At 41.0% G+C, this 22,109-nt stretch overlaps 1 protein-coding gene across 4 annotated transcripts in view; it reads right to left on the bottom strand.

The window, feature by feature from the left end:
- Positions 1-679: 679 nt before the first annotated feature.
- The window catches only part of itgb1a (integrin, beta 1a), a 33,814-nt gene continuing 12,384 nt past the window's right edge, over positions 680-22,109 (bottom strand). Inside the window, exons 2-16 of one of the 4 annotated variants that reach the window (XM_080514657.1) lie at positions 16,804-16,870; positions 16,563-16,650; positions 15,814-16,033; positions 15,320-15,729; positions 14,229-14,384; positions 14,051-14,146; positions 12,946-13,035; positions 11,626-11,766; positions 11,337-11,539; positions 9,895-10,133; positions 8,571-8,793; positions 7,449-7,684; positions 5,962-6,128; positions 4,725-4,802; positions 680-3,085 (exon numbers count right to left, since the gene is read on the bottom strand). In XM_080514657.1, coding sequence (XP_080370783.1) covers positions 4,725-4,802; positions 5,962-6,128; positions 7,449-7,684; positions 8,571-8,793; positions 9,895-10,133; positions 11,337-11,539; positions 11,626-11,766; positions 12,946-13,035; positions 14,051-14,146; positions 14,229-14,384; positions 15,320-15,729; positions 15,814-15,952 — 2,178 coding nt within the window. In that variant the 5' untranslated portion in view covers positions 15,953-16,033; positions 16,563-16,650; positions 16,804-16,870 and the 3' untranslated portion in view covers positions 680-3,085. Of the gene's footprint in view, positions 3,086-4,724; positions 4,803-5,961; positions 6,129-7,448; positions 7,685-8,570; positions 8,794-9,894; positions 10,134-11,336; positions 11,540-11,625; positions 11,767-12,945; positions 13,036-14,050; positions 14,147-14,228; positions 14,385-15,319; positions 15,730-15,813; positions 16,034-16,562; positions 16,651-16,803; positions 16,871-22,109 lie in introns of those variants that run through there. The other 3 variants (XR_013937031.1, XR_013937032.1, XM_080514656.1) reach the window with 3 other exon arrangements.

Raw genomic sequence — 22,109 nt, 5'->3', positions numbered from 1 at the left:
TCTGAATATGTCAATCAATAGCTGAAAACTACCAGCAAACTGTGGGCTCACACGGCTTTCATCACACTTTCATTTTCATTCAGCTTTGATCTTGCCACGACAACCCCTGATCAATTTTTGGGGTCAAGGTCATTGATTCTTGTGCCTGCCGTCGTGGCAAGCCGTGAATATTACTATAATACCCTTTAATATTAATAATTACCAGTGGCGGCTGGAGATAAATATCCTTATTATTCAGTTTGAGAGCATCAGATATTTTCATGTTGGGACACAAGTTGGTGCTGTTGGTTGTTTTTGTAAAGAAACCTCACACACACACGCAACAGAAAAAATAAAAGTCATATAAACAATAACAATGGGAATACGAGGACAGAAGTTGGGATTCTTAGTATGGCGACTGTCAAAATAAAAGTCCCAGGAGAATATGGACTGGGAGTCATGTGAAACCACCGAGGAAAACATTGTTCTGATTGACTCTACTGAGCATGTGCAGAAGAACTACGCACTATGGCCGCATGCGTCTGCCCCCGTTACCACGGCGACGGACCATTTTTCTAAAGTTCCACCTTCAGAGATGTTTAAAAAAAAAAAACAACATTGCGTTTTCATAGGACACAACAAAAGCTTCCACTGGAAATCCACACGGGCCACAGTGAGTCACACATCAGCAGCACAGAGGGACGTTTTTGTTCTTTATTTAATAAATAACTCTTGACACAGCATTGGGAGAGAACACAGTATTGAACTGAAAGGCACTTTGAAAACAATACCGTCAAAAAGCTGCAGCGTGGGACTTGACAGGCGAAATCAAAGCGCCTCGACGATGCGCCATTATATCGGGGGCGAAAAGAAACATTAAAACCGGCACAGCGGCCTCAAACAGTTCATGAGAGGCTGGCGGAAAGATTGTTTTTGTTTGATTTTTTTTTAGTGTATTTAACACAGGAGAGAACCTGAGAAGGAGCAGAAAGGCTTTTAAAGTCCGTCGTAACTTCGCATCAGATCAACACATTCCAAATCCCTTCAATTTTAACCAGTGGCACGCGATCCCTCGCTATGACGGCGTTTCAAACTCGCCATATTTTCCCCTCGCCTCGTGTGTTTACTTCAAGAAAGACGAACCACACTCGGTGCGACTATGGTTCAAAACATTCGCAAGCCACTGTTTGATCCCAGACAGCATTCATCAGCGACTGGAAAGTGGGAAAGTTGCTTTTTAAATAATGGTTTATTCCTCTTTCACTCTGACATTTGGAAAAGGAGCACGTCAATAATGTAGATGTAATTGAAAACAGGGAGCAGCTTTTTATGTCATCAAACAAAATTTTTTGTTCTGCAAACTGCTTTATATGTCATGAAAACTGAATTTTATGTCATGAAAACTGAATTCTGACATGAAAACTGAATTTTATGTCATGAAAACTGAATTTTATGTCATAAAAACTGCTTTTTATGTCATGAAAACTGCTTTTTAAGTCATTAACACTGACTTATTTCATGAAAACTGCTTTTTATGTCATGAAAACTGAATTCTGACATGAAAACTGAATTTTATGTCATGAAAACGGCTTTTAAAGTCATGAAAACTGAATTTTATGTTATTAACACTGACTTATTTCATGAAAACTGCTTTTTATGTCATGAAAACTGAATTCTGACATGAAAACTGAATTTTATGTCATGAAAACGGCTTTTAAAGTCATGAAAACTGAATTTTATGTTATTAACACTGACTTATTTCATGAAAACTGCTTTTTATGTCATGAAAACTGAATTCTGACATGAAAACTGAATTTTATGTCATGAAAACGGCTTTTAAAGTCATGAAAACTGAATTTTATGTTATTAACACTGACTTATTTCATGAAAACTGCTTTTTATGTCATGAAAACTGAATTCTGACATGACAACTGAATTTTGTCATAAAAACTGCTTTTTATGTCATGAAAACTGCTTTTTAAGTCATTAACACTGACTTATTTCATGAAAACTGCCTTTTATGTCATGAAAACTGAATTCTGACATGAAAACTGAATTTTACATAATTAAAACAGTTTTATTTCATGAAAACTAAATTCTATGTCCTAAAAACAGCATTATAAACCACGAAAAATGAATTTTGTCATTAAAACTGACTTTTGTGTCATGAAAACTACTTTATCTCATACAGTGGGCAAACATCATTAAACCTACAGGCTTCGTTTCATCGGGCTCAATTAATAATGTAAATAAAGTTCACGTTCATATAAAGGAACTTTCCGAGTTACCAGCTATATGAATGCACCATTAAATCCTTCAATATTCCTCTTAAAGTAATAATTTTGTGTATGAATACACGCGCCTACACACACACACACACACAGTGGGTACGGAACGTATCCAGACTCCCTTAAATTTGTGACTCTTTACTGCAGCCATTGGCGAAAATCATTCCCTAAAAAAAAAAAAAAAACGTCTAGAATTCTGTGTTTTTCTGTCAATATATGGTGCTGCGTGTACGTGAATAAGGAAAAAATATAAATAAAACATTAATATGAGCAAATGGGTGCAATATAACGGAGTGGAAATCGTAAGGGGGAATGAACACTTTCCGGCGAAACGCGGAAAATGACGAGTCGACAGTTTATCGCCTCGTGGAGTCAGTGCACAGAGAAAGACGAGGACAGAAGAAGAGTCTGTGCACATATATATATATATATATATAGCATATCCAGAGTGTCCACATTGTGTAGCTTAAAAAAAAAAAAGAGAATTAATTCCTCTGCGCGTGTCAGTCCAGTGGCAGAGAATAAAAAAAAAAAAAAAAAGAAAAAGCAAAACGCACGCCATCATTTCATCATAGTATATACACATACCGTACGCTGTACATCCGGAATACAAAGAAATTCCTATAACTCGAAAAGTGTTAAGTTGGAAAAACAAGCGACGCGGTGCGGTGCGGCGGGAAAGCGAGTGGCGTTGCTCCTACAGTGACTTCATACGGTGGAGAGTTCATGGGGGGTCGGTGTGCCCCCGACGGTCATTTGCCCTCGTACTTGGGGTTGACCACGGTGGTGACGGCGCTCTTGTAGATGGGGTTTTCACCCTGGAACGCAAACGGGAGATCAAAAACTGAATTAAACACCGGTAAGTATTGGTTTGCCAAACATGAAGAAGGGAAACACTGAAGAAAAACACAAAATTAAGCCAGATCCAATCTGTGCTATTTTTGGTGTAGCCCCAGATCCTAATTTGACCCAAAACAATCTTAAGAGTCCTTCGCGTTTCACTATTGCTGGCCAGACGAGCTATATTACTGAAATGGAAAGATTCCAAGGCCCCTTCACACTCACAATGGTTGAAAGATGCAATGTCCTGTATGGATTTTGGAAAAAATTTGATACACAGTTCGCGGATCTGAAAACAAATTTGAGATATTATGGCGCCCATTTCTGGATTACTTTGAGAAACCTACAATTACAACATCTGAGTAGCCCACCGATCCCCCCCCCCATTACTTATTATTATTGCTTTTATTAATTTGAATTATTTTTTTCTTGTTTGTTTGTTTGTTTTCTGTTTTTTTATATTTTATTTTAATTTTTTATTTATATGTATGGGGTTAAATCAAAGAAAATAATTAATTTTGATGTGTGTTTATTGTAAGTTGTACATTGTTTAATAAAAAGACCCTTGAAAGAAAAACACCACAAGTCGAACCTGTTCTCTCCACTTCAGCTTGGGTCAGGTGTAGGGATGTAGGGTAGTGCCACACTTAAGACAGGAGATGGAGCCCAGCGTAAGGGGTAGGGGCCTGAGCTCCATGCTCCTCCCGTGCGACTCCTACCCGGATTTAAAAATCGATCGCGCCCGTGTATGGGGTTCTATTTGAGCGCCAAAAAATTGACTGTGCAAGCGCACCAATAGCATTTTGAGGAAATATTTAAATTGCACAAAGAAAAACTTGAGATTGCGTGCTTAAAAATTTGAACTCTAAATTTCATAGTGCAATTTATGTTAAAACAATGAAGGATAAAATTGCTAAAATGTTAAGAGTAATGATTTTTTTGGTCGAGTTAGATGATTACGTTTACATAAAGGATAAAATGAATAAATACGTTTATGGGGGAAATGCATTGTAAAAAGTTAGACTTTGATTAAATGGTTAAAATAAGTACGTCAAGGTACGTGATTTAAATTTTACAAATGGAAAACATTGTAGGTTGAAACATTGTGGTAAATGGCAGATAATTCAGTTCATACATTTATTAATAAAAATGATAAAAAGCTCAGGGTGCTAATTCATTGGAAACATTTGAACACAGCTCATTTCTTCCTTTGTCTCTTTTTTTTTTTTACCCTTTCTTTAAGGTTTTCAACCTGTTATAAAAAGCTGGAAATAAACTTTTTTTTAAAAACTGCGTTGGTTGATGTACTTGAGCTCCATCCATGTCCCGTCAAGCTGGGCAAGCATCGAAAAGGAAATGAGCTCGACAAGCATCGATTTAAAAAACACTCTTGTTAGCGACTCGCAAACCCAAACAGGTTATATCAGAAATCCAACATGGCGGCTGTCCCGGGTCACTGCACGCTGCCATGCTTCGTCAAACCCACCGGGGTTCAACCCCCCCCCCCCCCCGGGTGTCATGCAGTCGGTTCCACAGGTGAGATCAGGAGGAAAGTCGGACACACGCGTGCATTGAGTGGGGGGGAGGGGCAAAGATGAAAGGAAAAGGAATACAAACTTAAAGAGCAGCGGCTTTGCGTCCATAGTTTGGGTTCTGGAACTGATTGATTGGACTCTTGTAAATGGGGTTGTCTTGCTACGGGTGGAGGAGGAGGAGGAGGAGGAGGAGGAGGACAGGAAGTTCAGCAGGGGACACAAATGACAGAAGAGGTGGAGAAAAAATGAATGGAAATAAAAAAAGGCAGCGGAAAGAGAAGAGCAGGAATCATTTATTACTTCAGTTTGGACGGTGATGGTCGGAGGAGCCACTTCCAAAGAAACAGGTTTAAAAATGACAAATTCAACTTTATTTATAGAGATAAAATGGGTCAAATGTCAAAAAATAAATGTGGGAATACTGTTTGATATGAGTTCAAGTCAATTTTCAAATAATTAAATATCACATCAGGTTAATTACTGACCTTCACAATGGGAGGGGCCCTGGTTCGAATCCACGTTCTAACAACTGGGTCATGATGTAAAACTGCTTTTTATAGCATGAAAACTGTATTTTGTGCCATTAAAATTAGTTTTTTTATTTCATAAACATAAAATATATATAAAAATAGACATATTTACGTTTGTGCCTCAATTTTCTTTATAACTAATACTGTCATAATGTGCTATTTTCATTATTGTGTGTTCCAATTCTTCTATATCCTATAAAAAATTGTGTGGAAAATGTATTTATACGATGTATAATTGTTGTGTGATGAATAAAGGACTTGATTTAAATTTTTTTTTAATTATTTCCAAATAGAGCTGCACATTATCTTATGGAAACTGAACTTTTGTCATGGAAATTTCATTTTTAAGTCGTGAAAACTGCTGATATTCTGACAACTGGTGTCGTTTAACTTCTGAAAAGCAAAAGAGGTCTGGATCCTGTGGTTGTTTGTAACTCCCACCACTAGGTGGCAGCAGGCAACAGCACATGAACGCTGTTATTCTGGCAACGATGAAAAAAAAAAAAAAAAAATCAAAAAAGAAAACAAACTTTGCATAACATTCCCAAAAAAACCTCCCAGCAGCCTCCCACATTGTTCCCCGACGGATCCTGTCTGTCTGCAGAGGAAGAATCGTCTCGCCGTGACATCAGCGAGTCTGAAAATCTCATTTGCTCCTAAAAGAAACAACAAAACACCGAGCTCGCCGCTCCCCCGGCCGGGCGGCGTGATCCGAGCCGCCGCCCTCCCCCCCCCCCCCCCCGTCACACACACCTGTTTTCCACATCGAGGCGGGAAGTGGAAACTCACCGTGTCCCACTTGGCGTTCATCTTCTCCTTCTCGAACTTGGCGAACTCCCGCCTGTCGTGGATGATCATCAGCAGCTTCCAGATGAGCAGCAGGGCCAGGCCGATCAGCACGATGCCGGCCACCACGCCCGCCACGATGGGGATGATGTCAGGGCCGGAGGGGCAATCTGGAAAGGAGGCGGGAGGGAGGGGGGGGGGGGGGGGGGGGGGGACCGTTTAGACCGTCGCACACGTGGGGGTGGGGGGGGAACATGCAAAGTCCGGATGGAAAACGGCGCCCAAGGCGGAGGAGCTCCATCGCCGTGTGGACGGCCGCACGTGAAAACGACATCGTTTTCACCCCCCCCCAAGAAAAGAAAACCGTTGCCATGGAAACGCAAAACTTGTCAGAATGATGCATTTTCACGCGCCGCAAATATGTCACAATGTAATACATTTTCAATTCATTTTTGCAACAACCTGCCACATTTTGTAACAACTGGTTACATATTGCAACAGTTACCATAAAATGCAGGTTAAATGTAGCACTTTTACAATCTGGTTTCCTTTACTTTCAAGAAAGTAAAAAATGTCGGGTGGAAATACTGATTGTAACTCGTAACTTCAAAGATCTGCCGGTCGTAACGGCAGCTGATCTAATAGATCCAAGTCCTGTCGTTCTACCGTCGAGAGTGACATATGATTCTAGTACAACTGAATCTTCATTTATTCCTCATTATTAGACGTCGAAACATGTCTACGCATACATTTATTACATAATACACCAAATTATTACATTAAAAAAAATACGTTTTGTAATAACTGTTGCGATATGTAACAAGTTGTTACAAGATGTAGCAAAGTTTAATACAAAACTTGGTGTTAGTACATGATGGGAAACATTATTATATAATGCAAGGGGCCTCATGCTACACTATATATTGTTTTTAATTTAATTGGATTTACGACATAGAAATATATATTAATTTTCAATTTTCTCTATAAAAGCACATTTACAAAAAAGACATAAAAAAGACATTTAAAAATGTCTTTTTTTAATTAAAAAAAGAGAAAAAATAAATAAAAAAAATAAGAGCTGAAAAAAAAGAAATATTTATTTATCATTTTGATGACATGTTAAAAAAAAAAGATGAGCATGAGACAAAAAAAAAATCTTTTTTTTCCCTTCTTATTTCCATTGTGGTTCTCTTAAAAAAATTGAATGAAAAACAGGGAATAGTGACATTATAGTGAATAATTAAAAACAAAATTGTCCATAAATACTGTATAAATTCACTAATTTCAGGTTGAGTGTGGAAAAACATGTAACAGGAGAAGTTTCAAAAAAATTTTTTATAGACATTTCACTGTATTTTTGTATTTTGCACCAGAAGGTTTAATTAAAATTGGCTTCATGTTGAGATTGTCAACACTTTCAGTTGTAATTATTTAGTTTTGGACATTTTTACCCCCCCTCGCCCCCCCTGCCGCCCCCCCGCACAGCTCACCCAGAACGTCGACCACGTGCACCTCCGCCTCCGTGTTGTTGTTGACGGCGTAGGTGTAGTAGAACCAGCAGTCGTTGGCGTCGCGCTCCTTGCAGTGCATGACGGGGTAGGAGGCGTCGTTGGGCTGCGGCAGCTTGTCCCTCGCCTTCACCTTGATCAGGTTGAAGTCGCTGCAGTCGCGCTCGCACGTCTCCTTCTTCTCGCCGGTGCCGAATGCCCGGCACTGGACGCAGTCCCTGCGAGGGGGCGGAGCCACTTCAAAGGTCAGCCATGTTCAGTTGTTTTGTTGGGTTTTTTTTTTTTAAAGCAAATTTTCTTTCCTTGATTCCTTTTCTATTAATTTTTTTTAATGTACTCAGTTTTTGTTGTTTTTTTTTTTTTTAAAGCAAATTTTCTTTCCTTGATTCCTTTTCTTTCTAATTTTTTTAATGTACTGCTGCCTTGTCTCAGTTTTTGTTGTTTTTTTAAAGCAAATTTTCTTTCCTTGTCTCAGTTTTTGTTTTTGTTTTTTTAAAGCAAATTTTCTTTCCTCGATTCCTTTTCTTTCTAATTTTTTTAAATGTACTGCTGCCTTGTCTCAGTTTCTTTTTTCTTTTTAAAGCAAATTTTCTTTCCTTGATTCCTTTCTTTCTATTTTTCAATGTACTGCTGCCTTGTCTCAGTTTTTGTTGGGTTTTTTTAAAGCAAATTTTCTTTCCTTGATTCCTTTTCTTTCGAATTTGTTTTAATGTACTGCTGCCTTGTCTCAGTTTTTTTGTTTTTAAAGCAAATTTTCTTTCCTTGATTCCCTTTCTTTTTAATTTTCTTTAATGTACTGCTGCCTTTTCTCAGTTTTTTTTTTAGTTTTTTTTAAAGCAAATTTTCTTTCCTTGATTCCTTTTCTTTTTTAATGTACTGCTGCCTGTTGTCTCAGTTTTTGTGGGGATTTATTTAGAAACGGTTCGCCGTCAACGTCCCAAAATCGAATCCATCGGTCCTTGGATGATCCCTGAAGATTTCATGCAATTTTTTTTTACGAAAACTTGATAAAACACACCAATAAATAAATTAGAAGACGACGGAGATGAAAGCCTTTTTTGCATGTTAAAAAAAACCCTCAAACAAACAAAACAAGCCGCCTACTTGTGTTGAGCGCAGACTCCGGGGCAGGTGGGGCAGGTCTCGCACGTGGGCCCCTGGAACTTGAGGTCAGTGCACTTGCAGACGCCGCATTCGCAGTTGCCGCGGCCGTTGCACAGCTGCTTGTTGCTGGCCATGCACGTGCTGTTGTCCTGGGAGCAGTCGCAGGCGCTCCCCCTCCACATGGGGTCGCAGATGCACACCCTGCATTTGCAGTAGCCGTGGCCTGCGGGGGAGGGGGAGGGGGGGGGGGGGGGGGGGACAGAAACAACAACGACATTGAGCGTACGTATTCGGCGTTGCGTTTCCAGAGCCACCCTGGTCCCCCCCCCCCCCCCTCCTTTCTTTTCTAATTTTTTTTAATGTACTGCTGCCTTGTCTCAGTTTTTGTTGTTTTTTATAAAGCAAATTTTCTTTCCTTGATTCCTTTTCTTTCTATTTTTTAATGTACTGCTGCCTTGTCTCAGTTGTTTTTTTAAAGCAAATTTTCTTTCCTTTATTCCTTTTCTTTCAAATTTTTTTTAATGCACTGCTGCCTTGTCTGTTTTTGTTTTGTTTTTTAAAGCAAATTTTCTTTCCTTGATTCCTTTTCTTTCTAATTTTTTTTAATGTACTGCTGCCTTGTCTCAGTTTTTGTTGTTTTTTTAAAGCAAATTTTCTTTCCTTTATTCCTTTTCTTTTACATTTTTTAATGTCTCAGTCTCTGCCTTGTCTCAGTTGTTTTTTTAAAGCAAATTTTCTTTCCTTTATTCCTTTTCTTTTTCTTTTTTTAATGTACTGCTGCCTTGTCTCAGTTTTTGTTTTTTAAAGCAAATTTTCTTTCCTTGATTCCTTTTCTTTCTATTTTTTAATGTACTGCTGCCTTTTCTCAGTTTTTGTTGTTTTTTTTTTAAAGCAAATTTTCTTTCCTTGATTCCTTTTCTTTCTATTTTTTAATGTACTGCTGCCTTTTCTCAGTTTTTGTTGTTTTTTTTAAAGCAAATTTTCTTTCCTTGATTCCTTTTCTTTTTAATTTTTTCTAATGCACTGCTGCCTTGTCTGTTTTTGTTTTGTTTTTTAAAGCAAAATTTCTTTCCATGATTCCTTTTCTTTTAAATCTTTTTAATGTACTGCTGCCTTGTCTCAGTTTTTGTTTTTTAAAGCAAATTTTCTTTCCTTGATTCCTTTTCTTTTTCTTTTTTTAATGTACTGCTGCCTTGTCTCAGTTTTTGTTTTTTAAAGCAAATTTTCTTTCCTTGATTCCTTTTCAAGGGGGACAGAAACAACAACGACATTAAGCGTACGTATTCGGCGTTGCGTTTCCAGAGCCCCCCTCCCCCACCCTCACCTCCGCACAGCTTGTTCCCGGAGCGGTCGCAGTTGAAGTTGTCGCACTCGCAGTACTGGCCGCTGTAGCGCTCCTCGGGATTGTCCCGCTTCTTGCACTCGCAGTTGCCGCACACGCAGTCGCCGTTGTTGCTGCAGATGTCGGTGCCGTTGTCCTTGCGGCAGTTCCGGTCCATGTCCTCCGTCGCCACGTCGTTGCTGCTGCACTCGCACTTGCGGCCCACGCGCCCGTCGTTGCACCTGAGACGCACGGGTTCGCCGTCACGTTTACGAACAACGGGAAACAAAATGCGCGTTGCTGGGTTGTTGTTTTTTTGCGCGTCCCGTTCACGCGACGACGGCGCTCACGGCCACTTTAAAAAGGAACTCAACTTTCTGAGAACGCTCTGCTGGCATCAGCCTGGAAAACTGGGACAACGCAACTTTTTGGAAAATGTCTCCCTGGACACGATGGAAAAAGTTTGTTTTTTTTAAACGCTCTGATTGCATCACATTAGAAACTAGGAGAATGCAACTTTTTGGAAAATGCACCGGCTCCGTGGACATCAAAGAAAACCCAACTTTTTGAAAACGCTCTGGTTGCATCACCCTAGAAACTAGAATGCAACTTTTTAGAAAATGGTCCGGCTCTGTGGATGTGTGGAAAACGCAACTTTTTGAAAAATGCTCCAACTTGATTTCCTTAAAAAACAAGAAAATGCGACTTTTTTTTGAAACCGCTCTGGTTGCATCACCCTAGAAACTAGGAGAACGTATCTTTTTGGAAAATGCTCCAACTTCATTTCCTTCAAAAACAAGAAAACGCAACTTTTTGTAAATTCTCCAACTCCGTTTCCATAGAAACAGGAGAAAATGCAACTTGTTTTTGAAAACGCTCTGGTTGCATCACCCTAGAAACTAGGAAAACGCAACTTTTTGAAAAATGCTCCAACTTCATTTCCTTCAAAAACAAGAAAACGCAACTTTTTGTAAATTCTCCAACTCCGTTTCCATAGAAACAGGAGAAAATGCAACTTGTTTTTGAAAACGCTCTGGTTGCATCACCCTAGAAACTAGGAGAATGCAACTTTTTGGAAAATGCTCCAACTTGATTTCCTTCAAAAACAAGAAAACGCAACTTTTTGAAAATGCTCCGACTTTGTTTACGTGGAAACCAAGAATGGAACTCTTTGATGGAAACTTTTCCTACTTTTCCTACTAAAGTTCACATTTACGCCACCGTCATCGGGGTCTCTACAGGTACTCAGTCGACCAAAACGAGCAATTAAAACAAGGAGCTTTGATGTTTTACGCCGGTACTATTCCGTTCGTGCATACAAAGGTGGTTTTACTACATTAAAAACAGCGCCCACTGGAGGCCCTACACGGAAACGACATTGTTTTACGATTCGCTTTCTCTTGGAACTTGGCGTTGACGGGGACCTGAGAGACAGAAAGACTCACTTGCAGGCTCCACATTCGTACGTCCCGTTGCCGAAGTGGCAGAGGTCGCTGTTCTCCACGCCGTCATCGTGGCAGTCGCACTCGCAGATGAAGTTGAGGGTGATCTCCACCTCCTCGGTGAAGCCCAGGGGTTTGATCTTGATGATCTCGGGCTTCACTTGCTTGGGGCAGCCCTTAGACGTCACGCTGATGGTGAACGTGACCTGAGGACGAACGGATCTTACTCCGACTGCGAGCAACCGCCATAGAACCCCCCCAAAAAAACCACGTCACGTTAAAGCGTTCTCACCTCGTCCCCGATGGAGATGTTGGAGCACTTCCGTCCATTTTCGCCTTCGCCGACGATCCCGTTCTTACAGCGGGCGGAGTACGATATGGTGACCCCCTCTGGAAGCTTACTGTTCTCCAAGATCACCTCCGAGGAGAGAGACTGACGGAACAAGATGCGCAACACCCCCCCGCGTTAACGCCACTGAAGGCTATAGGATTCAAACAATACCCAATACTGGCAACGATTATTAGTGTGAATGCCTTGCATTCACACTCTTGAGATTCTGTTTCTGTTTATTCTGGACGTTTTTCGAATCGCTAAAACTCTGGCAATCTTCACCCGTTCGTAATCATTCCAATATCAAATCGTGAAGCTTCTTCGGCACTTTCTGGCTATGTTCCAGCTTTTTAAAATCTCGTCAACTTTTTAAAATATTTCAACTTTTGTGCAACTTTTTTTCAATGTTAACGGATGGAGACATTTTTAACTCGCTATAACTTCTTCAAATCTTAACCGATTTTAACCATTCGACTTTTAAACTGTTCAACTTTATGAAACTTATGCAACTTTTTCAAACTTTTTCAACTGTTTGACACTTTTTCAACTGTTTCAACTTTTTGAAACTTGTTCAACTTTTTGAAACTTGTAAAACTTTTTCAACTTTTTGAACCTAGTTCAACTTTTTCAATTGTTTGACACTTTTTCAACTGTTTCAACTTTTTGAAACTTGTTCAACTTTTTGGAACTTGTTCAACTTTTTGGAACTTTTTCCAACTTTTTCCACTTTTTTCCACTTTTTCAAAGCATTCCAGTCTACCTGCCGCAGGCAGGCAGCAAAAAGCATTACAGTTTGCATTCACACTATCATGCATTTGCCTTGGGAAATGCAGAGCATCTAGTTGTCTTTTGATTTGTTCCCAACAAAAAAGTAACTGGTGTATTTTCTTAGATCCGATACCTAAAATATATCACGGCAAGACGTGGAGTAGTGAGGACGAAGAAGTAGTGAGGAAGACCCTCATTGACCTCTGGTCCGAAGGCTTTTTATATCACAGTTGTTTGTGGCTACCCTTTAGCCACACGCTAACTAGCCCAGCCACCACAGGCTAAAGCGGCGGGACTTTCCGCGTTTCTTCTTTACTTCCTCTCTGGTCAGTGTTCGTCTCCGGTGACAGCGCCGCCAAACCAGCGGTCGGTGTAACTGCGGGACATTTCCCAGGTGGGTTGGTCTCTAAAAGTCAACGAGAACGACGCCCGACAGACGTCCTTCTTCGCCGAGACCTCGAAGCTCGGACGCTTTGGCTGCAGGGAGTCTTGATGTGCGACAGTGTTACTTACATTGTAAGCATCTATGATGAGGTTGATGACGTTGCTGGAGTTGGCGGACAGCGTGCCCACGGCCGACTTCGGGATCAGATTCTTCAGCTCCTGACGAGAGACGGAGAAGCGACGGTATAGAGAAATCTGTGTTCCAAAATACATCTCAGGGACTTTTTTTTTATAGGCTGGCGTCTCAGCCAAAATACTCAAGAAGCCTCGTAAAAACAGACGAGTTCCACCGCAGAGGCAAAACAACAGAAGGAAATAATCAGGACTACCAGGGGTCCTGAACTCTGCTTGGGTGCTTTTTTTTTTTTCCATTTCTGTTTTATTTGCATTTAACACTGTTTTTCAAAGCTCGTCTCATCTTCAGGCTAAATAAGGTAAAACAGCCAGACGAGATAGATTTGCTAAAAATGGAGAAAAAAAAGGTAGATTAAAAAAAAACAACCAAATATATATATATGTATATATATATATATATATATATATATATATATATATATACACACACACACACAGGAAGAACCGTCAAACTAAAATGATTAAAATTAGTAGTGCAGCTTTTTTTCCCCTCCAGGGTAAAAAATATAAGAAACAAAGAAAAATGATGGGGGAGGGGTGCAGAAAATGATAATAGGAATAACAATAAGAATAATAATGCTGTAACAACTGGAAACACACAGATGAATGGCTAAAGTGAGAAAATCCATGAAGAGAAAATCTATTAAAATAAAAGCATTAAAAATGTAATAACATACATCTAAAATGACATTACATGTATGCAACAGTTAGTTTTTTATATATAGCAAATGTATTTCCATTTTCTTAATTTCAGATAATTCACGGTTTTGCAGCTGGAGACGATTTGTATTTGTTTTTATTGTGGTCATAAACTTTGTAGACCGCTAATATAGATGACTTTCAAGTTTTAAAGCATTATGTACGTTTAGAAACCCTTATTTATGGAGGGGGGGGGTACTTATAATTAGTTATACTTGTCATTTATTCACCGTCTGGTGAAATATCTTATGGTTGATCGGTGTGAACTGATTATTTGAGTTTGTGCATGTTTGAACAAAAATTTAAGAAATAAACGATTATATAGAAAAAGACAACTGACTTGGTAAACAGGCTGAAACTCCTCGGTGACGGCGAAGATGGTCTGAATGTTGTTGTCGCTCAGCTTCTGCACCAGGTGAGCGATGGAGGGATAGTCCTGAAAGAGGAGGAGGAGGAGTCTGGTTTCAATATGGCCGACACCAGCGCCAAGACGGCGAGGAGGAAGAAGGCGAGCTTACGTAGTAGTGGCTCATGGTGTAGATGCCGTTCTCCAGGTGACACTTCCCGTCGTTGGGCAGAACGATGCCGCCCAGCTTGCCGTCGCCGGCGAAGTGGAAGCCGGCGTCGGTGGAGAAGACCAGCAGGCGGGTCACGTTCCTCCAGCCGATGTGCTCCTGGTGGCCAGGCGGTGCAATTACACAACATGTTTACACTTGGCTAGTCCATTTGATGTGTTGAGGCGTTGATTTGACTATTTAGGGGACTGGTTCTTATTTTTATATAATTTTTTTCTGTTTATTTTAGTCCATTTATTGATTTACTTGTCATTTCAATTCAATTCAACTTTATTTATATAACACCAAATACAACAGAGTCATTCCTAGATGCTTTTAACAGAGAAAATAGAAAAGCCCAACACATCCACATGAGCAAGCAGGTTTATTTGCGACTGTGGATTCATAGAATTCATATATATTTGTTTTTTTCTTTTCTCTGCATCTGTATGTATACACAAGACGGCATGTCCATCGCTCCTCATTTGCTAAAAATAGTTAAAAGAGATGAAAAAAAAAGCAGCGCATAACCTTTTCATTATCGCTGCATCAAAAAAATATTCTCCTTTATCGCATCCAAAAAAATATTTCCTTTATCGCAGCATCAAGATAAAAGACATTTCTCCTTTATTGCAGCATCAAAAAAATAAATAAAATTCTCCTTTATCGCAGCATTAAAAAAAATTATCTTTTATCGCAGCATCAAAAAAAATCTCCTTTATCGCAGCATTAAAACAAAAATTTCTTCTTTATCGTAGCATTAAAAAAATAAGTAAAAGTCTCCTTTATCGCAGCATCCAAAAAAATTCTCCTTTATCGTAGCATTAAAAAAAATTCTCCTTTATCGCAACATTAAAAAAATACATTCTCCTTTATCGTAGCATTAAAAAAAATTCTCCTTTATCGCAACATTAAAAAAAGAAAAAAATCTCCTTTATCGCAGCATCAAAAAAAATTTTTTTCTTGTAAACGCTAAAACACTCGTAAAAGCAGGTTTTCACACGTCACCTCGTAAAGACTTTTACCGGCTCGACATCACCGCCGCCCCCACTCACCCCGCACACCGCCACCTGCATGATGGCGTCGAAGCCGCCCTCGGGCGAGTCCAGGTTGCCGGAGATGTGCTGCTGGCCCACCAGCGTGTTGAAGCGCTTGCCGTTCTCCGTGAGCTTCAGCACGTTCTTGTAGCTGAAGGGGCTGGTGCAGTTCTGGTCGCCGGTGCACGGGTTGAGCAGCTTGGCCGGCGTGGTGCTGATGTACGGCATGACGGTCTTCTCCACGAACGAGCCGAAGCCTATCCGGAAGTCAGACGTGATCTTTGACATCTCCGACATCAGGCTGGTCCCCAGGTTCTTGACGTTCTCCAGGTCGTCCTTCATGGAGTAGGACAGGTCCATCAGGTAGTAGAGGTCGATGGGGTAGTCCTCAGCGCGCTTGAACTTCAGGTTGAAGGACTGAGGCTCGCCTGCGCAGAGACGCGTCCATCAGAAAGCGAAACGTGTGAGAGAGAGACGAAAAAAACCCAGAAAAACTCCAAACAGCTGCTCACCGGATCGAAGCGTGAGGGTGAGCTTCTGGGGCTGGATCTGCGTGATGTCCTCCGGCTTCAGCTTCTCCGCCCCCTTCCTCCGGTTGGTCACCGTCTTGTTTAGGTGGACCACCTGGCTGCCGTGCGGGTTCTCGATCATCGACTCGTTGCAGCCACGCTTTATCAGCGACTGCAGCTCGTCGCAGCGGGTCGTCACTGTCTCGCCCTGTTTCAGGAAGTCCTGAGACGGGTCGGTTTAATTAATTAATTAATTAATCAAAAACAGTCCAATACATGCTTTGTGCTGCTGCTTTGATCTTTTTTTCTGATGTAGAAAATAGATCAAAGATCTTTATTGAAGTTTCTTTTTTTTTTTTTAAAGTGAAAATAAAAAGACGAGCGGCTCCATCGGATCAGTTCATCACCACCCCGACCCCCCCCCCCCCCCTCCCCCCCGACTAAACCTACAATCTTCAATTTCTGCAGCGCATCCAAACTTCACTTCACCCTCCCTTGCACCCGTCAGATAATTATAGTTGCTATAAGTGCAGTTTAATAGTGTCATTTCAGATGATTGCCGGTTTACGCAGACTCTAAAAGGCATGGCACTGTTTATGTAAATAATTAATTACTCCCTTAAAAAAAAAAAAAAAAACCCACAAAAAGGATTAACCCTAACCCTATCAATAATCACGCGTGATGTATAAAACTGCAAGCTTGCGGTTTCTCTGCAGCCAATATGGCCATCAGCCCCCCCCCTGTTCACTCACTGGGTCTTTACACCAGCCACATTTGGCTCCGGCCTGGATGCACTGCCCGCAGTATTTGGGGCGTTGGCGACGATGCACTCGTTCCCCTCTGGATGGAAAGAATGAAAAAAAGAGGAGAGTTTATGCGCCAGTTGGTTCAAGTGGGAGGGGATCGGGGGAAGGAGAGGGAGTTTTAAAAAAAAAAATCGCTTTCTGTGCTCCGGAAATACAACATGAAAGGAGATGAAAGAGAACATCTTACCACTCTGAGCATCACAGTAACAAAAGGCTCCCAACAATGTTGATATTAAGATCAGCTTCAGGTCCATCTGAAACACAGAAAAAGAAGAGAATTGTTTATTTTTTTTAAATCGATTTTTTTAGGGATTGTGCTCACAAGACAAGAGGAAAAATAAAAAGGTAACCAGAATAGACAAACTCGTAACAAAAGGATAAGAATGGTTCATAGGAGCGAGATGACATCTGTAAAAAGCCCGGCTATAAGTGGAGATGATAAATTACGTGGGTGACCCGGTGGGGGGGGGGGGGGGTCGTCTATTCTCAGCCGGTCACAGGGTTGCAGGCAGCTAATTCAATTCAAACCACTTTCACACACACACACACACACACACACACACACACACACACACACACACACACACACACACACACACACACACACACACACACATACACACACACGTCCCTCCACCCTTTTACTGTAAATAGCTCCGGCTCCCTGGAGTCGTCCCTTTCTCCTGTTGTGTACATCGATCTGAAGCCTCTTCGCTCCCAGATATCAATACATCGGGGCCTCATCACTCGCTCGCCGTGAAGCGACTGGAGGCAAGAGCCCGTCCGTAGTGAAAAGCTGATCCGTGACACGACTCATGTTTGCACGAGATTCGAGAAAAAAACGGAAAATGTGTCGTTTTTGCGTTTTCGTTTGAGAAAAGGATTCACGTTTACACTGCAACCTTTTTTTTTTTTTTTAAAGATTATGTCGTAAGCATGCCAGGCTTATTTATTGGACAACTCGTCCACGACTATTTTTTTTCAGCATTATTGATTTGAAGGATTGGATTTCAGCAGCCCACCGCTTCGAGCGATGCGTTCAGGTGCATCACGTAAGTCCGCCTTTCGACGTGGGGATCTTACAGTGGCGACGTTGCAGGATAAACATGATGCAAATATTAGGTAGCTGGAATGTGCATACAGCAGTGGGGGGGTGCAACATGCACAAAGAAGACCATTCTTCGCGGGAAACAAAGCCATATGATAGCCCCAAAAAGACGTTAGCATTTCCCCGTGGCTCCGAGCGTCGCAGTCGTTGCAAAATGGAACCCGGAGTTTGTTCCATTGACCCTTGAAAGCATCCGTCACGTAAACGGGGCCTCAGTTTTCGGGCTATTCTCAGGCGACCAGCGCCGTCGGGCCTCGAGTCGAACCGCTTAAGTGGCCCGAGGGAAACGCGAGAGGAGAACTTCCTCCGCCGCGAGGTCGCGACCCCGCCGAGGTTAAATGGTCATGAGAACAAAGCTCAGACTGTATCTCTGCTCTGTAGCGTCGGGGCCTGCGACTCATCAACTCTATATTTATGCCTCCGTCCTACGAGACGGGCTTTTTTTTTGGGATTACCCGCGTTCTCCGATTGGCGGGTCGATTTAAGCGACAGCTGGGACGACACACACACACACACACACACACACACACACACACACACACACACACTGAATCTGCAGGCTGATGTTGCGTCGAGGTACACCGGCCGGCGAGGGATCAGCATGTGTCGAATCTAATTAACATGTGGAATGCTGGAGCCAATATCCTGTCAGAGAGTAAATCACAAAGCGGTGGGGAGTCGCTTCTGAGAGACTCTCCCGTGAAACTCTAGTCCGCCGCGGTGGAGCTTCAAATCATAGTCAGATGTTTATAAAGTGACAAAATATATATATATATATATATATATATATATATATATATATATTAATGCTTTAATAGCTTGAAGCTGCTGCTGCCTGCATTAAAATCCTGCGATCCTTCGCTGGACGGTAAAATAAGCTCTGATGTTCAGTGTGCGTTGGTGTTGACGGATGCATTCCAGAGTGTGTGTGTGTGTGTGTGTGTGTGTGTGTGTGTGTGTGTGTGTGTGTGTGTGTGTGTGTGTGTGTGTGTGTGTGCGTTCATTTATATAGACACCGAGAGGCAGACGGCCTGTCTGCAGCCCCCCCAGATTAGATCAGCTGGCCAGAAACTCCACTGCTGTACATGGGCAGTGTGTGCTAATGTGTGTGTGTGTGTGTATGTTGTATTTCCATAAGAGATAAAGACCCCATCTAACCTGGTTTTCAAATCACACCTCTTTTCTCACATCTCACACTAATGTGTGTTCCACTCCAGATGTGTCCAGCAGGTTTGGACAGTGTAGAAGTGTTCAAGTCCACCTGATGCGCTCCGTAAACAAGCGTATCCAGTGGGGAAAAAAAAAAAAATCAATAAAAAATCCGCCTTTTCGTTGGAGGAATCCGGCCCGCAACATTCCTCTTTATAACAAAACCGCACTCTCGCATATTTTCTTTTCACTCTCGCCGGGCGATCTGCTCGTCGGCTCCGCTTTACTGTTCCAGCGAATCATTCACATGCAAAGTGCGGCTATAAAAGTCCAGCGAGGTGTCAAGTTGGAGGAATAACTGTGTTGTTTAGTAGCTCCACGCTGGAATGCCCGTTAAAAAACAACCGGGGGATAAAATGCAGAGCTGAAGGTCAGAGAGAGAGAGAGAGAAAGGAGCAGGATGTTTTGCGCTAATGCTCTAAAGTGTGAAGTATAAAAGTGAAAACTGACAGAGGCTGATCTAAAAACGTTAGATTGGCAAAAATGACATTCAAAACCACCCTTGGTCAGAATTTAATGATTAATTAATTCACATTAATGCATCTGTGGAGGTCACGTAACGCAACACCTTTCACAATAAAACAATGAGTCCAACTTATGTGAAGTGATACTTTAGACATGTAAACTTCAAAACAATTTCCAGATGATGACAAATTGTTTTAATCCTGATACAGGTGACTGAGGGATTTTTTTTGCAACTAGAATAATATCTGATTTCCTTTAATATGTATATTTCAGAATAGACTGGCAAATTCTTGCAGTTACAAAACAATCAAAAGAAGATAAGACTTTGCATTTTTCCGTATCTGCAGTTTAATATGTTCTGTTTGACTTGTTCGGCCTCCAGAGGTCAGATGAGGTTGATGTGGATCCTCAACTGAAATCAGTTTGACACCCCTGATCTAATGGAACAGGGATCAGGTGTGACATGGAAATAGAATTTTTTTTAAAACAACCTTTATTTGTTCTTTGACAATTTATCATTACTTAACAACACTTACAGTACATAGCACTTTTTGTTCAAAGCACGATTCGTCATATTCAGCCAATCGCCAACAAAGTTACTGAAATGGATTTTAAGCTTGAAACCAGTGTTTAAATAGTGTCGATAGGTCAAATATAACCAGAGTTATGTGATAATAATAAAAATGTCACGTCTTGGTGCGAGTTTTTGTGGCGACTTGTGGAGGAATTGATGGTAAAACAGCTGAATCTATGTATATAAATGTGTGGCAGAGAGAAAAATAAATAAATAAATAGAAACCCCAACACTCATTTCCTCTTGTTTCGAAAGTCCACCCCAACCAGCCAATCGGGAAATTATGTCACTGTTGCTATGCCGGAATGGGCAGATTGCAACGGCTCTGTGTCCCTGCCCTCCTGCATATCGTTTCCATATCATAAATACACATATATAAATAAAATAGTATTGTGCCAGTTGGGTTTTGTACAAAAAAGCCTGGGAATTTATTGTATTTTTATGTAAACAGTTGTGTTTTTTTAATATATTTGTGGATTGGTTTGTACATAGACTAATTGTACATGCCTTCAAAGTTGTAAAACGTTAATATAATCAATATAATAAAGTTAACCCCCCCCCCCTACTCAGTTTTAATATTTTATTTTGTAGCTTTAGGTCCAGTGAGTTCATCCAGTCTGTCAAATTGAGTAAATAATAATAATCACATAGGTGATTGTGGTGAAAAACAAAAAAACAAAACTGTTGTTAATACTGAAATATAGAGGTAAAAGCAAAAGTAGTTAAAGCGTTAAAACTTTGCCCTGAAATGACTGGAACCAACAAACCACCACACAATCAGACAAGACGTTGTTCCACGCCAGGAACTTTGAATCCAAATGTAGAGAAACACACACAGAACAAGACGGCATACAGAGAAAAAAAGACACCAGGCTCGTGCCAAAACCTCTTTTTTTTTTTTTTTTGCACAATTATAACCTTTACCGCCCACACACTGCTGCAGCTCTCAGCTCAGACCTCAGACTCAATGCTGCGACAGACGTAACACTGACTTATGGTTTAAGTCAAGTTCATCGTCACATAAAAGCCAAAAAATTGTTTGTGTTTGTGGAGCCACTGATAATAAGAATTAAAATTAAAGCTGGACAGGACCTTGCAAAAGGAATGGTTAATAATATTTCTTTAAGTTTAAAAAAAAATTAACATTTTTATGACTTTTATTTTGAAAAAACGTCATCAAAACCAGCTAGTTAGCTAGTGAATCGTGACCGCAGCACCCCCAGTAGGCCACCTACCAAATTTCAGCTCAATCAGATAATGTTTGCTAGCATGCTAACGAGCATGCTAGTCCGCAAGCTAGCCAATCGACCTGAAAATGTCAGTTGGGTACTCCCCAGGTGCCCCCGAGCTGGAATCTGGTTCTACTTCAATTCTGGTGTGAATGACACAGCGCTGATGGAACATGAAATGTTTTTCAATAAGTTCCACCGACATGAATTTGAGGGCCTTTGTCGGCGGTGTACGGAGCCACTGATAATAATAATAAAAAAAAAAACATGGATCGTTTGTTCCTGATCTGGTCCTTCCACCCCAAGTTCACCTTGAAGGACGGCTGCAGACTGACTTTCTACTCACCGATTTGTTAAAAAAAAACATCACAGTTAAAGCCTCACTGGGAGATATCACGTAACAGCAAGAACACTGAAAGCAAAACAAAAATTACAAGGCACTTTTCAAGGTCTGCTGTCGAATCTAACGTCCTATTGTGTTTTTCTTTGACGTGGAAATCTAATTGTGACATAAATTCGCCGACCGAGATACTTTAATCAACCTTGGAAAAGAAGTAAAAGGAAGGTTGCAGAAATACGACCAATAATAGACGAAAGACTAAATCCGGGCTCTGCGTTCTGACTTCATTTACTTATTGTTGCTACGCTGAGAAGGAGAGAGAGAGAGGGAGAGAAAAAAAAAATCCTATTTCCAACTCTTCTTCTCTGAAACGGGCCTCCTCTGTGGGAGAACCGAGTTCCAACAACAACATCAATGGTCCGAAGCTCGTACCCACATACCATTCCTGAACAAACACCAGAACGCCAAGAACACATTAACTCCTCGCCGAGTAACGACTCTTATTCTGACACAGTCTGATTCTTGTCGGGACGGAGACGGAGGCAAAAAGTGCAAAAAGCAGATGGAC

Source organism: Blennius ocellaris, assembly GCF_963422515.1.
Source record: "Blennius ocellaris genome assembly, chromosome: 19".
NCBI lineage: Eukaryota > Metazoa > Chordata > Actinopteri > Blenniiformes > Blenniidae > Blennius > Blennius ocellaris.
This window is presented reverse-complemented; position numbering and strand designations above follow the sequence as displayed.